Source organism: Trichophyton verrucosum, assembly GCF_000151505.1.
Source record: "Trichophyton verrucosum HKI 0517 chromosome Unknown contig00195_1.f1.exp, whole genome shotgun sequence".
Lineage (NCBI taxonomy): Eukaryota > Fungi > Ascomycota > Eurotiomycetes > Onygenales > Arthrodermataceae > Trichophyton > Trichophyton verrucosum.
In genome coordinates, this window is record NW_003315527.1 from 1 (window position 1) to 14,168 (window position 14,168).

The 14,168-nt window shown below is 48.8% G+C and overlaps 4 protein-coding genes across 4 annotated transcripts; 2 read left to right on the forward strand and 2 right to left on the reverse strand.

Annotated features, from left to right (window-relative positions):
* Positions 1-247: 247 nt before the first annotated feature.
* TRV_02082 (uncharacterized protein) lies at positions 248-4,591 on the reverse strand (the record flags this gene model as incomplete). The annotated part of the gene is made up of 4 exons (XM_003023724.1): positions 248-2,026; positions 2,132-2,375; positions 2,563-2,942; positions 3,011-4,591. 4 exons carry the CDS (start codon positions 4,589-4,591, stop codon positions 248-250), a joined length of 3,984 nt encoding a protein of 1,327 aa, XP_003023770.1.
* Positions 4,592-5,147: 556 nt separating this feature from the next.
* On the forward strand, positions 5,148-6,461 carry TRV_02083 (uncharacterized protein; the record flags this gene model as incomplete). The annotated part of the gene is made up of 1 exon (XM_003023725.1): positions 5,148-6,461. The coding sequence occupies one exon, from the start codon at positions 5,148-5,150 to the stop codon at positions 6,459-6,461; it is 1,314 nt and encodes a 437-aa protein (XP_003023771.1).
* A 312-nt stretch (positions 6,462-6,773) lies between these two features.
* On the forward strand, positions 6,774-7,859 carry TRV_02084 (uncharacterized protein; the record flags this gene model as incomplete). Its single annotated transcript, XM_003023726.1, has 1 exon — positions 6,774-7,859. The coding sequence occupies one exon, from the start codon at positions 6,774-6,776 to the stop codon at positions 7,857-7,859; it is 1,086 nt and encodes a 361-aa protein (XP_003023772.1).
* Positions 7,860-8,501: 642 nt separating this feature from the next.
* On the reverse strand, positions 8,502-11,718 carry TRV_02085 (uncharacterized protein; the record flags this gene model as incomplete). Its single annotated transcript, XM_003023727.1, has 4 exons — positions 8,502-9,230; positions 9,293-9,373; positions 9,437-11,097; positions 11,268-11,718. 4 exons carry the CDS (start codon positions 11,716-11,718, stop codon positions 8,502-8,504), a joined length of 2,922 nt encoding a protein of 973 aa, XP_003023773.1.
* Positions 11,719-14,168: the final 2,450 nt, after the last annotated feature.

Sequence of the window (14,168 nt, forward strand, 5' to 3'; positions counted from 1 at the left end):
AAAAAATTAAAAATAAATAAATAAAATTCATTGCTCATGAACCATAACTGGCATATAGGGCTATCTACACATCTTCTCACATAAACCCGCCGGGATATAACAGTTAAAAACCAAGAGACCAACGGTTCGGTCCCAGTCATTATACAAGCTCACGCACTCGCCTAGCAATAAGAAAGTCGTAATAGTACCAGAGTCCCGAAAGTGTCGTTCGTATATATTTATGTCAATCCTTACATGCATGCATAGATTAAGCCATAATCTGACCGACAAATCCCGCCAATTCGCCAAACAGCACGCCGCGGAGTAGCACTTCGCCTTCATCCAGTGCCCAGTGGCCCGCATCAGCTAGCTTTTTCTTCCATATCTTGCGCTGTTCATCGGTCAGATCTTCCCACTTCTTGGTCTTTGAGTGGTCTACTCCGTGCTTTTCCCCCTCGTCCGACAGAACAGTAGACTTGGCTGATATTTCGGTACCAAGGTCATGGACGACAATGGCTTCCTGCGGCTGGTCGGAAGTAGGCGAGGAGTCGCCCTTCTGAGCCTGTGATAGCGAAGATACCAAGTCTCGAAGCGGTTGGGATGTCTTGACTTGAGGGATGTCTTTTAATGATGGGATAGTCGTTTGAGCATTTGGATGGCCGTTTTCAAACATGTATGGTCGTGCAAGCATTTCCCGGAGACGCGGACTAAGCCAGTTCGTAGCTCCTAGAGTAGGGGGAACACCGCCTCGGATCTCCGTGAAGGCTTGTAGGAAGAAAGCACCCAGCGCGACAACAAGTATGGCAACGAGAGAGCTGAATATAGTATTGGCAAGTTCCGAGAGGCCAGGCATCACCAGAACGTACCGTGGGTGTTTTGAAGTAGTAGGGTATGGAGATAGGGGGAAGGTGTGAACTATAACTGTATTCCCCACACTGACAGAAGCCAGCTTTACAAACTGGGGCCGTACATCCGAGGTGACAGGTAAAGCTGGAGAAATAAAGGTCGAGAACGCTATTCTTGTCATTGAAAACGGGTGGACATCTGTGAAAGTGGTATAGTGTTGTAGTTTTCCAATTTGGCCCTTGGAAGCAGATTCGAGCGTCAGAACTTCGATTGACATATCACTGCCTGATACGGCAATGATGCACTGCCTTTCTCCAGAAGACGACTCGGATAGTCGACAAACATCCAAGCCTAGACCAATCTTCATCGACCTATGGAGACCTCGTCTCCGGGAAACCGTCCATTTAGACATTTGAGCGGAGAGTGATATAACCACTAGCTCGCATCCGGTGCGGCCGGGGTAGTTTTGCAGCAAGAGAAGGGTGTTTGGAGAGATAAAGCGCAAAGCTCTGATTTTGCTGCTTTTCGGTCCTCTGCCGACCTTATATATAGAGTTTACATGCAAGTTGGATTTCGAGGACATCGATATATTCGCGAGGTAGACCTCCTTTCCATCCGTATATGCGAACTTGAAGGTCCCGTCCTCGCTTGTGTCTATGATATCCACGTCCTCCACCTCTTCTTGTGGTCCCAGTATGACACGTCCTAAAACATTTGGCGCGGATACAGATTGTGCGTCCGCTTCAAAGAACACAAGTTCTCCTCGGGGAGCAAGGCCAGTCGCTATTGCACCAATGCGCTTTGCGTCTTCGCCTTTCCAGGGAGAAAGTCGTAATATGCGCTGATAAGCTTCTCCCTCGGCCGATTTTGATTCTTGTTTCCTGAATAACGAGACCTGAGATAGAGCTCTTGTCTTCGGCTCGCCAACGTTGACTTGCGCTCCATCATCGCCACCGTAGTCACCGTTCTTTAAATCCGTAATAGCCTTTCGTCTTGGAGGGTATGTGATCTCAAAGGAGCGTAGGTGTTTATTGTTGTCTCGTTTTTGTTCCGCCTGCGAGCTGTTTATTCCGGCCAGCGCCACGACGTCTTGATCGCTGCATTGTAAAATACCTAGAGATGTGACCGAATCTTCATCCCGGGAGAGCTCGATGTCGACTACCTCCGATATAGCGTCGCGCCGAGACGTATCGAGAAGGGACTAAGCAAACAAAATAACAGTCCATGTTAGCAAATGATATGCTAGCATTGAGCAGAGCCATATCTGCGCCTCCAATTCACATCCTCAGGAACGGCTTATCCTTACAATCTTGTTGCCAACGCCACTGCGTCCTTCACCACCGCCCCCTCCTACCAGCAGAAAGCCATGGTTGTGAGGGTCGAAATCAGCCGCAAAAAGCGGGCATGAAAGCGTTATCTTGGACGAAGATATCTTCGGTGCCATTATACCATGCCAGAGCGCAGAACTTGGTCGTTCGATGTTCAATCCTGCATCTTCGTGCCTGGAGAATAAATTAAAGGAGTTGTTTTGATCTCGTTGGGGGACAGGCCTACTAACCGCTTCGGGACGAGCGGCTCAAAGACCTTAAAATGACATCACATTTAGTTATTTAGCAAAAGGCGAGTTGATATTGCTTTTTCCTGATATATTAAATTATTTCTGGATTTTGTAGTTTTTACTACTCCGTACAATAGTTTTTATATAGTGTATTGTAGCTAAGGAGTGCATGAGTTTACTCGACTTCCTGGCCGGTAAACTCTGGCAGCCGCTTCAAGACATCCTCCCAGGTCTCTTCACCGTCGACCAGGCTCTTGACGGCATTACAGATTTCATCTTCACTGGCGCGGACCTGTTTTGTGGTGTCTCGGTCACGGAGAGTGAAGGTATTGTCCTTCACGGACTGGAAATCGGCTGTGATACCGAAGGGAGTTCCAAGCTCGTCGTTTCTCGAGTACCGTTTACCGATACTCGCGGACGAGTCATCCACGCGGTTGGAGACGCCGAGACGACGCAGCTTGAGGGTTAGGCGTTGGATAAGTGGCTGGAAAGATGCATGAGTGGAGAGAGGGACCAGCAGGACCTTAGTAGGGGCCACTGCAGGTGGGAAAGAAAGGACCTAGCGGGCAATTGTTAGCATTATGCTAATCACAATTGAAGATAAGGAAGGGGGGGACTAGCACTTACACCACGAGCCTCATCATCTGGTCTAGACCAGTAAGCATGCTCCATCAAGCAGTAAAGGATTCTACCGATTCCGAACGACGGTTCGATAACGTTGGGAGTGTATTCGCGGACATTTTCTACCCTCATCCGCTTCTCGATCTGAACAAGGTCCTTGCCAATCTCAACTTTGCCCTCACCAACTCCGTCTACCTCAATCTCTATCTTGCCATTCTTTTCAAGGTCTAGTGAAAGTTTCTCTCGCACATCCTGAGTCAAGGCCTCAATTGCGTTTTCGACAGTCTTGCTATCCTTCTTGAAGCGAGGTCCAAACTTCTTCTTGTCAATGTCGACCTGCCACTCCTCAATTCGAAGGGGCTCGGCTCTGGTCTGTCTGACAACGAGTGGTGCACCAGTCTTCTTCTTGTGAACACTCAAATCGTAGGCACTTCGGTCAGCACAGCCAACACACTCGATCCAGCCGTAGCTAGTGAACAACTCGGCATCCCAGCAGTCGGTTGCGTAATGAGCCATTTCATTCTGCATGTGCTGACGCAGTCGGATCTTGGACTCATCGATACCGATCTTCTTAAGGAACAAGTAGATACGAGCAAGGAAGTAACCCAGAGTCTCGTTGTCCACTAGGCCGGTAGAGACAGCCTTTCCGATGCTCATTCTAGTTGTAGCCGTGCTGCCGGAGAGTTGAACTTCCCGGTTCAAGAATTCCAGCTCCACATCCTGCACTTCATGGAAGCGAGGGTGTTTCTTCCCGCCTTCAGGGTCGACGAAATGTTCAATCTCCGCCATCAAGAATTCACGCACACGCAGGAGGCCAGATCGCGGGGATATTTCATTGCGGAAGGACTTGCCAATGCAGGCAGACGCAAAGGGCATAGACTGCTGGTTAAACTCGAGGAGCTTCTGGAAGTTAAGGAACTGTCCCTGGGCGGTCTCAGGTCGAAGATAGCCGGGGAGGTTGCTGCTGGGGCCAATGGCCGTCTGGAACATGAGGTTGAACGAGACTGGGGGCAGCAGCTCGCCATTGGTGGTAGGGTTCTTGATATCGTACTTGACGATGAGAGCACCGAGCTCTGGGCCATCGTAGTTGTCAATCTGAGCCAGCACTTCTTCGTACTCGGCCACGACGGCGTCGTCCAGCTTGACAACCTTGGTCTCCTTGACCTTCTTCTTCCGCTTTGCGTCCTTCTCCTCGTCGACCACTACTTTCTGGCCGCGAGCCTCCTTGTCGCCCTTCAGCCGCGACTCCAGGACTTCCTCCACCAGATGGTCTGCACGGAAGATCTCTCCGGTCTTGGGGTCCTTGCACATCCAGTCGGCGAACTTGTCGACATGCCCGCTGGTCTTGAGCACTTCATGCGGGGTGAGCATCGAGGTGTCTACCTCCAGCATGTCCTCCTCCAGGACGAAGTGTTTCCTCCACAGGTCGACGACGTTCGCCTGCAGAGCGCAGCCCGGCGGGCCGTAGTCATAGAGACCAGATACCCCGCCATAGATCTCGAACGAGGGGGTGTAGAACAGGCGTCTTCGCAGCAGGCTCTCGCAGACGGCACGGTCGAAGGGCTGGCCGGACTTGGTGGTGGCCATGATGGCGTTGGCGTGGGCAGCGGGCGGCGGTCGTGTGGGTGGTTTTGTCGATATTTGTGCGCTCTGGAAGCCGAAGGGGCGCCCGCGATGACTGGGAACGGGACTGGGCCGCGGGGCGGAGCGTCCTCTGGCTGCGCTTATGCTGCTTATGCTTATTCGGCCTGCGCTTAGGGGCTGGCAGAGCCGCGGGCAGAGGTTGCGAGGGAGCTGGAGAGGGCGCATCAACCCAGGCGCGCAGCAGGCAGAGCGACAGAACGGCAGAACGGCAGAGGGAGAGACAACAGAGAGCGAATGCCTTTTATATACAGCGTCTAAGGCTCATACAATTGATCTATTATTGACTATTGACTATCTTCCACCCGGCAATTTTTTTTTTTCTCTGCCCAGGAACGGCGTCGACTGGACTGGAGCGATATCAACCGGCAAAAGGATCTTCCGTCGAGCTTTCGTGGAGCTTCAAAAAAAAAAAAGTAAACAGGAAAAAAAAAAAAAGCAAACTTATCGACAGAGTGATTAACTTGAGAAAAAAGGGTTGAAGACGGCGTGAGGGTTGAAGATGGGCAAATCTAGCGGGCCACGGCCGTCTGGGATGGACTATAAGCCCGGGAACAAGCTGAAGAGACAGGAGCTTCATATCAAGCGCAAACAGACCAAGGACAAAGAGACACGGGCATTGCGCTTTGCCAGACGGAAAGAAGAGGCGAAGAACCCCCAGCTAAAGGCCGAGAGGCTGAAGAGGAATGTGCCGCTGACGCTGGAACGGAAGCGAGTGTGGGATGACGCCGGTAGCGACGTTGAAGACGGGCTGGGCTTGAGTTTCGACGTGGAGAGGATAAAGCGACGGAGGCAGGAGACAGAGCAGGAACAGAAGGATAAAGACGATTTGATACCCGATGATAAAGAAGACAGTGAAGACGGAGAAGGGGACGCAGACGAAGGTGGTGATGGCTCGGACGACGTCGACAGCATGATCGATTTTGACAGCGACAGCGACGAGGGAGACCAGCAGGAAGAAGAAGACAAAAAGCCAGCCGGGAAGGACAGAAGGAAGAACAAGGTGCCCTCTGCGACTGAGCGAGCAACGAGCCCTACACAGTCGACTCGAAGCACGAATATCGACCTTGCGCCTGATGCGCTTGCAGCCAAATTCCCCAGTCTCTTCCCAACCGAAGCCCCCCCGCCGCCGAAAATACTGATTACCACCTCTCTTAACTCTACCCTACACAAGGAAGCCAAGGTCCTGACCGAGTTCTTCCCTAACAGTGTCTATATCCGCCGCTCGGCGCATAGATATGGCCATAAATTCTCCGTGCGCGAGATATCGTCGTTTGCCGCGAATAGGAATTATACTGCTGTTGTGGTGCTGGAGGAGGACCTGAAACGAGTCTCTGGGCTGACAATAGTACATCTCCCCGTTGGACCGACATTCCACTTCTCTATCAGCAACTGGATAGAAGGCAAGAAGCTGCCCGGGCACGGAAATCCAACCAGCCACTGGCCCGAACTCATACTTAACAACTTCCGCACCCCTCTTGGTTTATTAACAGCACATCTCTTCCGCACGCTATTCCCGCCCCAGCCAGAGTTCCAGGGAAGACAAGTAGTCACACTACATAACCAGCGTGATTATATATTTGTCAGGCGGCATCGATATGTATTCCGTGACAAACGAGAGACGGAGAAATGCGTTGTTGATGCAAATGGAGTAGAGATGAAAGGCGTGGAAGGAATCCGTGCTGGTCTACAAGAGCTTGGTCCCCGGTTTACATTAAAACTACGAAGAATAGATAAAGGTATTCAGCGGAAGAGTGGCCAGGATTGGGAGTGGAAGGGCCGCATGGAAAAGGTCCGGACGAAGTTCCAGCTCTAGACAATGTCTGCCCCTTTTCATGCGACTATTGGTTATTGGAATAAATATAAAAAAATACTTCCATGACATATGCTTCATATTTATCTACCCGTAGCAATTATCGTGTTACAATCCGCAGGAAGTGTGTTCTTCTGCTTGCCGATTAGTCAATAGGCTGGTCACTCGAGAAATAGTAAGTGATCGTCAATTTCATCCTCTGCCACTATCAAATCCAACTCATCTACACAAATGCCCAAGAGATATTCCATACCGTAAGCCAACGCGACTTTGATACCATCACCATCATTATACACTTCAAAAATTACCAGAAGGATGGATCGAATCACTTTAACCAATATCCCGCTTGAGATCCGGGATATCATCATCGAGCTCGTCATAACCACCAGGGTCCCAGTACCCAAAAGGCCAGCTCAGATGGCAGGACGTTTGAAATCAGTCAATCCGGATATTAACCCCCTATCCAATGAAGGATATATCACGAACTCACTCTCTCTCCTCCTCGTCAACCGGCAACTCCACGCTGAAACCAAGGCTGCAATTGGCAGGTTTCTCAAAGGAGCCAAAGAGGGTAATGAAGCAGGCAAAAAGCGCCGAAATTTGACCTACACCTATGATATCATGCTCGTTGACGACTCCTACGTGTGGCCATCCCATATCTGCGTACCAGCTCTATCTCCACGAGTCGACAATTTGGTTGTGACTATTCAAGCCTTTGGAACCTGTCCAGTTACCAAAGCAAGCATGAGCGGCGTGAATGCATTCAGGAGTGACATGGGCCCAACAGAAGTACAATGGGCCTTCTATCGGCCTCTAGTGAATCTCCTTAGAGACGGCCCTGGCCCGGAGATGTGGACAAGCAAGAAGCCCACTCAACGCCCAGTCATTGAAGCTTTGTCCCAACTAGGCGGCAGTAATAGAGGAATCACCGTGGGCACTCTAATACTGGACTTCCAAAAATCCACAGATAACACTGCCACCAATGATATTTACTATAAATGGGCCGCTGATCAGGAAGGTGGTCTCTTTCAGCCATGGAAAGAGTGCCGAGGTATGCCGTCTCAAATAGATGGATGGGAGGACGTCCATCGAATAGTCGTTCGGCCAGAATGGTTGATGAGATACTTAACTATGCGGCTTTCATTTATGCTGGGTATGAGTTATCATACTTCGCAATATAGCTCGGTTTTATTCGAAAGAATTGGAAAGATAGACATCCGATTGAACGGGGTCAATGTCAGAGTAATACATATTGCGGAGAAGCTGGAAAGACTGAATTTCAGTCATCCGATGGACACATTTGGGCATCTCCCTTCTGAGGAGCGCATAGCTGCGTTTCAGAAATGGAAAAGGGAAGTCATCCAGCTACGAAAAGACCGTGGTTTGCCGGTTGTGGAATAATCATATGTTTTGGTAGCTTGTCTCTCTTATGTTGGCTCTTCCTTTTATCTAGCTGGCCGTTTGTCCTAACTTGAGGGAACAGGTAAAGTAAATAGATGCTAATAAAACATATTTCATGGGGGAAATAACAGAAGGGAAGCAACCGCTTAATGGGTACGATACAGAGAATATGCTCCATAGCCAACTAAATGTCGCTCATCGGTGTTTTTAACGTAATGCGACCTAAGAACCGTTTCTGGGGAAGGGGGAAGAAATAATGAGCCAAAGATAAGCCAAGGTGCGAAAAAGGGGACAAAAAAATGGGAATGAAATGGTATATCAAGAAGAATCGAACAACGAAGACCGGTGGGTATTATACCTGTTATCAAGATTTGGAAAGGACAGCTTGATAACAAGTGCTGGGATATTTGAATAGAGGAAATAGTGCTCTGGATAGGTCTAGGAAAGGGAGGAAGAATATGAAGGTAGATTGCAGTAGGCCGTAACTGCACGGCTCGTCCGTAGATTTTCGCCATGCTAGCTCATCTCAAGAGTAGGCAGGTGAAGAGTAAATTTCCTTCACTTCAATCGGGATCAAAATCGCGGTAGCCAGACTGCATATTGTGTGTAAAAGAAGTATATAGCAAGGCTGTACTTGAATGATCAGGGGGTTTCGTCATCCATGTTGCTTTGCTCATTTCTGTATGGGTCGATGCTCCGATCAGGCATATCGGCTGACAATGGAGGAGGCGGGGGAAAAGGTGGCGGCGATGATCCATGGGAATTGTACTTTCCCGGTGATCTCGAGCAAGGGGTATTTTCATCCTCAAGTTCAAATTCTTCGTCCATCTTTCTCTTGAAACCCCCGTCTATGTCATCTACTTCCATTGAGTTATCAGGACTCATCGGCGGTGGAGGAGGTGGTGGAACAGGTGGGGATTCGGAGCGCTGCCGTTTCGATAAAGAGGAACCATCGTGTTTGGTGTCATTATCCTCTTCTTCAACTGTCTCATCAATGTCACGTTTTCTCTTTAGGCTTCCCCCTGGTGTCATTGATTCATCTTCCCTAGGTGACGAACATTGGACATCATCTTGGACAGGCTCATCATTGTCCGACAAGTTGACATCATCATCATCAGCATCACTCTCATCAGCTTTGTCAGTAGGAGGTGGGATGGCCGGTTCCTTAGAATTAGAAATGCTGTCCGACGGCTTGCTGTGTTTTCTTTTGTGTTCTGCTTTCTTCTTCTCGTAGGCTTGGTGCTTCACAACCGCCTTCTCGAAGTATTCTTTGCAGAATTTCTTCACTTGCTTTATTTGCTTCTCACTGACTTTAGTAGGATCAGTCACACGGTTATTTTTGAAATCAGAGTTCACAAGCTTTTTGGCAACCTATATATCAGGTAAGTATTAGGGTTGTAGCACATCTAGCATTTATTACATAGGTGGCTTACCTCCTTTGCATAGCGCTTCAGGTCATCCTTGGGAAGCTTATTTTTAAATTTATCCACAACGTACTTGACATGAGGAAAGAGCTAGATATTGCTTGTTATCAGTATATATATATTCCTAGCCCAAGTAGTCAATAATTGACTTACTGTGTTTTCATAGATCTTCTTCTGCTTCTCTTCACTTAATGATTTCCATTTTGGTTTATGTTCCTTCTTTTGAGGAACATCAGCGGGAGTTGCTGGAGTAGCGGATACTTCTTTATCCTTAGATTTCGGGGTATCTTCTTTTGAATTCATTATTCCATCAATAATGTCTTGTAATGTCTTATCCTTTGACTCGGGCTTCGGCGGGGGTGGTGGCTGTGGCGCAGGTGCTGTTGGTCTCACCCAAGTGGTATCGCCCCGAGCAGAGTAGTAGTATGTTTTCCCATTAGCTTCTGCAGCGAACCATCCTGAAGGGAGCGGGTTAAACGGTCGACGGAACGGTCGTGGGCCTTGGTGGTATGAATTCCTGTGGCTCTTTCCACCCCTACCATGGGCTGCGGGGCCTCGAGGGGCGACTCTGGTGGGATCAACCGATGGTGATTTTGGAGATTTATCCCGAGACTCAGACGCTGATTTTCGAGGACGATCTTCACGCTCACGCATTACTTCTCGACGCTCGAATTGTTTTGCGGAAGGTATATTGGCTGTAAGTGCAGGGTCTCTCTTCATTCTGGGAATTCGGTAACCAACTTCCAGCGCCGACCAAGTCTCGAGTAGCGAAGCAGCTTGCTTTTCAACGCGCTCTTCACCACACTCGGTCAATGGCTTAACAGTGGTCTCAATTTTGGAATCAATGATCTTATTTCGTGTAAGCCGTGGGAATTTATCCAAGATCTGGAGAATTTGCAGCACGACGTTGAAGTCTTCTTTCCAAGCACTGAGCTGGGAATTGAGAATCTGGTAACCATGCATCCTCACAATTCTATTGATGACCCGTTCATCGTCACAGCGCTGCATACGGCCCAAGAGCTTTACAGCAATCCATTTCTCCTTGCATTGCATGAGAGTTGCCATGACCTTCGTGACACCCTCTTCATCCAGCGATTTGGGTTGGAATCTGTCAACATATTCTTCGTCGTCTTCAGCGGTCTTCTTCTTTTTGGGCCGTTTTGGAAGAGCAGTATCCCAGCTATCCAGATCATCAATTCCCAGTGCCTCAATGGTGGCATTCGATAGCTTCGTTGCTCGTTCTGTCTGTGTTTTCCCACCAATGTAGCCAAGGCAGTTAGCTTCGCCACAATAGCATGGCTGTGGATCAGCACCATAGCGGTCAACGTTGTAGTTGAAGACTAATTCTTCGCCAGCTTTGATGTGTTTCTCAGCAAATATGCCCATGCGAAGCTTTTCTCCAACGACCCATTTGTCAATGTAGCAGTTTGGATTGCAGGAATGATTGCAGAACCGGCCTAGGTTTCCTTTCCTTGTTGCATCGACGAATTCGCCCTTGTTGAGGGACATGAAATAGAAATGTTTGATACCCTCATCGTCATACTGCATCATACGTTTCCGAAACTGCGGTTCATTGATGACTTCGCCAATATATTCGTAGATAAAGTCGTTGGGTCGCAGATCGGTGTTTGCTCGTAGACCAAATCCCTTTTTCTCTGTTTTAATAACTGTCACATCGGCATACTGTCGTTTTTGAAAGCGTTGATTTTGGCAGTTGTCACCACAGCCGCAATTATCAACACATTCCATCTTTGTAGCTCTGTTTATGCAGTCTGAATCTTCCCCACAGGCCTCGTTTATTCCTGTCTTGGGATCTATAGCAGCCAGATTAGTCTCTTCAAAAATACCAACATAATCAAACAAACCAAAAAAAAAAAAAAAAAAAAAAAAAAGAGCATAGATAGAACAATAGTGTAGCAACTAGATCTATAAAGATGGGGGAATGTGTGGGAGACAAATAAGTCTCTATACAGGAGCTACTTACTCCACTCTTCAGCACAGTCACATTCCATAGCATGGTCCGTGTAGCCCATATTCTTATTCGAATATGTGCATGCATCTATCACCTGGAAAAGAGCAGTAGCCTCTGCAGTGCTGTCAGGGAGATGGTCGAACATCTGAGGTTTCCTGGGGACAACTTTCTTGGTAGCAGAACGAGCCAGCTTGGGAGGTTGGCCTGGTTCTTGCTTGACGGTGATATCCCCTCCAACCTTTTCTTCGGATTCCTCATCTTTCAGGGCAGAAGACGGCCTATCTGGAGGAGACGAAGCTGCTGACTTGGCAGGCGTGGCGGGAGTGCCGTTGGCCTCCCCGTTGCTAGAGGTCTTGCCGTTGAGGGATACACCCTCTTCCGAGTCCTCTCGCTCCAGCTTCATGTCTGTTACCGCGTCTGCCACCGATTCTGTCTTCACATCAACATCATCGTGGTGAGCCATGAGGCCGGCGGGAACAGACGTCTACCGCCTGGCCGGAGTTCTTGCTTTTTATTCTGCAAATAAGTAATGATCGAATCCAGTGAATGAGACTGGAAAGGACAAGATTTGTGACGCTAGGTCCTTCATCAACACTCTTTTACGCTCCTGGTGTGTTACGGCTTTTGAGGCCTGTCGCTGGTGCTTTGGATCAGAAATCTTCTGCCAAGACACACCCGTCAACCATGCAGCAGCCCCTAACTACTGCGACAGAAAAAAAGTGATAAGCTGTGGCTGCCTCCGGGCTGAGCAGGTAGAGAGCAGCGAGGCAAGGTGAAAGAGACGTCGGGGCGCAAAGCGACGCCGTGAAGGGGGGTTGAGACGTCGACCTTCCTGGGTGTTCAAGGTCGTCGACTTTTGAATTGGAGATTTTTCCGAGGTTTTTTTCTTTTGGGGGGGATGACGATGAAAAGGGAGTGGTGCAGTGGCAATAGTGGAAATACTAGGGTCAGGAGAAGAAGGATCAAGCCCGATGGAAGAGAGCCGACCTCCAGGCGCGGGCTAGCTAGAGCTGGTGATATAGGCTGCAGATGAACGAGACAGAGCAGAGCAGGAAGAGGATGCAGTGAGAGGGGGGGTAGACTGGGTGGGTGGTGATTTAGCTATGGATGTCTTGGTTTTTTTTGAGGTTTTCCCTTGAGAGAGCTGTTGGCCCAGTGTTGTTTGTTGTAAGAGACGTGAACAGCCAGCATCAAGCAGTCCCAGAGAGCATCTCCTAGGGCGTCACTTAACGCTTCTATGATTATCCGTCTGGGTAGATGCGCCTCTTAACAGTGTATGTCTCTCGGAGGCTGTGTTTTCCTTCTTAACTCCTCAAGCAGTGGTATGATAAGTCTCCTGCAGGCATTTTCTCGATGTCAAAACCAGGCGGAAAATGGCTCCTGGTAGACCAGTGATATAATCTCTCCAGGTGTATGTGCCTCTCTTTATTTTTCCCCTTGCGAACAGTTCTGCGAAGGGGTGAGACCAGTAGACGCCGGGTATACCAGCGTTGGTTGACGGTGAATGATAAAAAAAAAATTATGAACTGACGTTGAAAGAGGAAGCCCTTGGACGAGGTTTCTCTACGTAAAAGGAAAAAAGTTGCAGGACCGGGCGGTGGCTCTAAGTGAGTGGCAATAGCACTAGCTCCAAAGGGACCTCCTGGCGGGAAAAGGAAAAAAGAAACAAACGAAGACCGACGACCGCTTCCATCCCCAGCTCAAACCTCACTCTAACGCTGACTAGGACTGCGACTGGGACTGGGACTAATAATACCTACCGGCGCTGTCCTTTCGTTCAAACGGAACAGACACTGGTGATCCTACTGGAGGTGGTACGTACATCGGGAAAACAATCATCCCCAGACCACCGACTCCTGCCTCGACAGTACCTCGCAGACAGGCTTTTCTTCTAGTGACCCTGATACCCAATTATCTGCCTTTACCTAAGGAGGCACTGAGTGGCTCGTGAGCAATAGCCGAGAATGTTATGGGCGCCCATAAGAGGTGGAAGTCTCCTCTCGACATGGTAGGCAAGGGCACTATGGCAACGTATTGCACTTATCCTGTGTGCCATTCGATTCGATCAACTGTGGTTCACCTCCACCAAGAAGCGACTATCACGATCCAAGTGTGAATCGAGGATATTTGGACTCTGGCTAGAACCACATAGCGATCTAACTTGTATGCTGTCTATAGTGATTGGTAGGATCACATTCACCCTATATACCTGGGTAATGGTACCTGTTGGTTGCAGACGGTATGACAACAACGATCGGAGGCAAATGTGTGAAGACTCAGAAATAAGCCAAATGTTAAACGCTAAAAGATTCTGACAATCATCTGAGTATATTTTGGTAAAGATCCGGATAAAATGCACGACATAACTGCAAACAACGTCGAACCAACGGCTAAAATGAAGGGTAATTGGTTTAGCACGCTGGCAGTGTCGTTGCTCCATCACACCAAGATCGGGGCCACATTTTTGAGACCTAACAGGCTAGCAGATGTGTGTGCTCCGGGAAAAAATAAATAAAATAATATCAAATAGGACCTTGCCGGAAGAGAAGTGTCTCAGCGATATTGGGGCCACGGGACGGATTGTTGGAGCTCTTAGTAAACATGAATTGAATGAGGGGGAAAGGGGCCAAACTTACAGAAAACAGTCAAGGATGAACGTGAAAATTAAAGAAAAAGCAAGTACGGAGTATCAGCAGCTCATCCTTCATCTCTGTATGGCTCGTTGAAGGTAGAAAAGCCAGTAGCCGCTCATCATGCAGATGTGAAAATGCGACCTGAAAGGCTGAGATCGGGAAGATGCGTTAATTCCCAGGTCTCCAATTGGAGCGACGATCTGATAGGCCAGACTGGGGACAGCCAATGCCCACGGCTCGACTAATTTGAACTGCTGATAGCCTTCTTCGTGCGCATGTT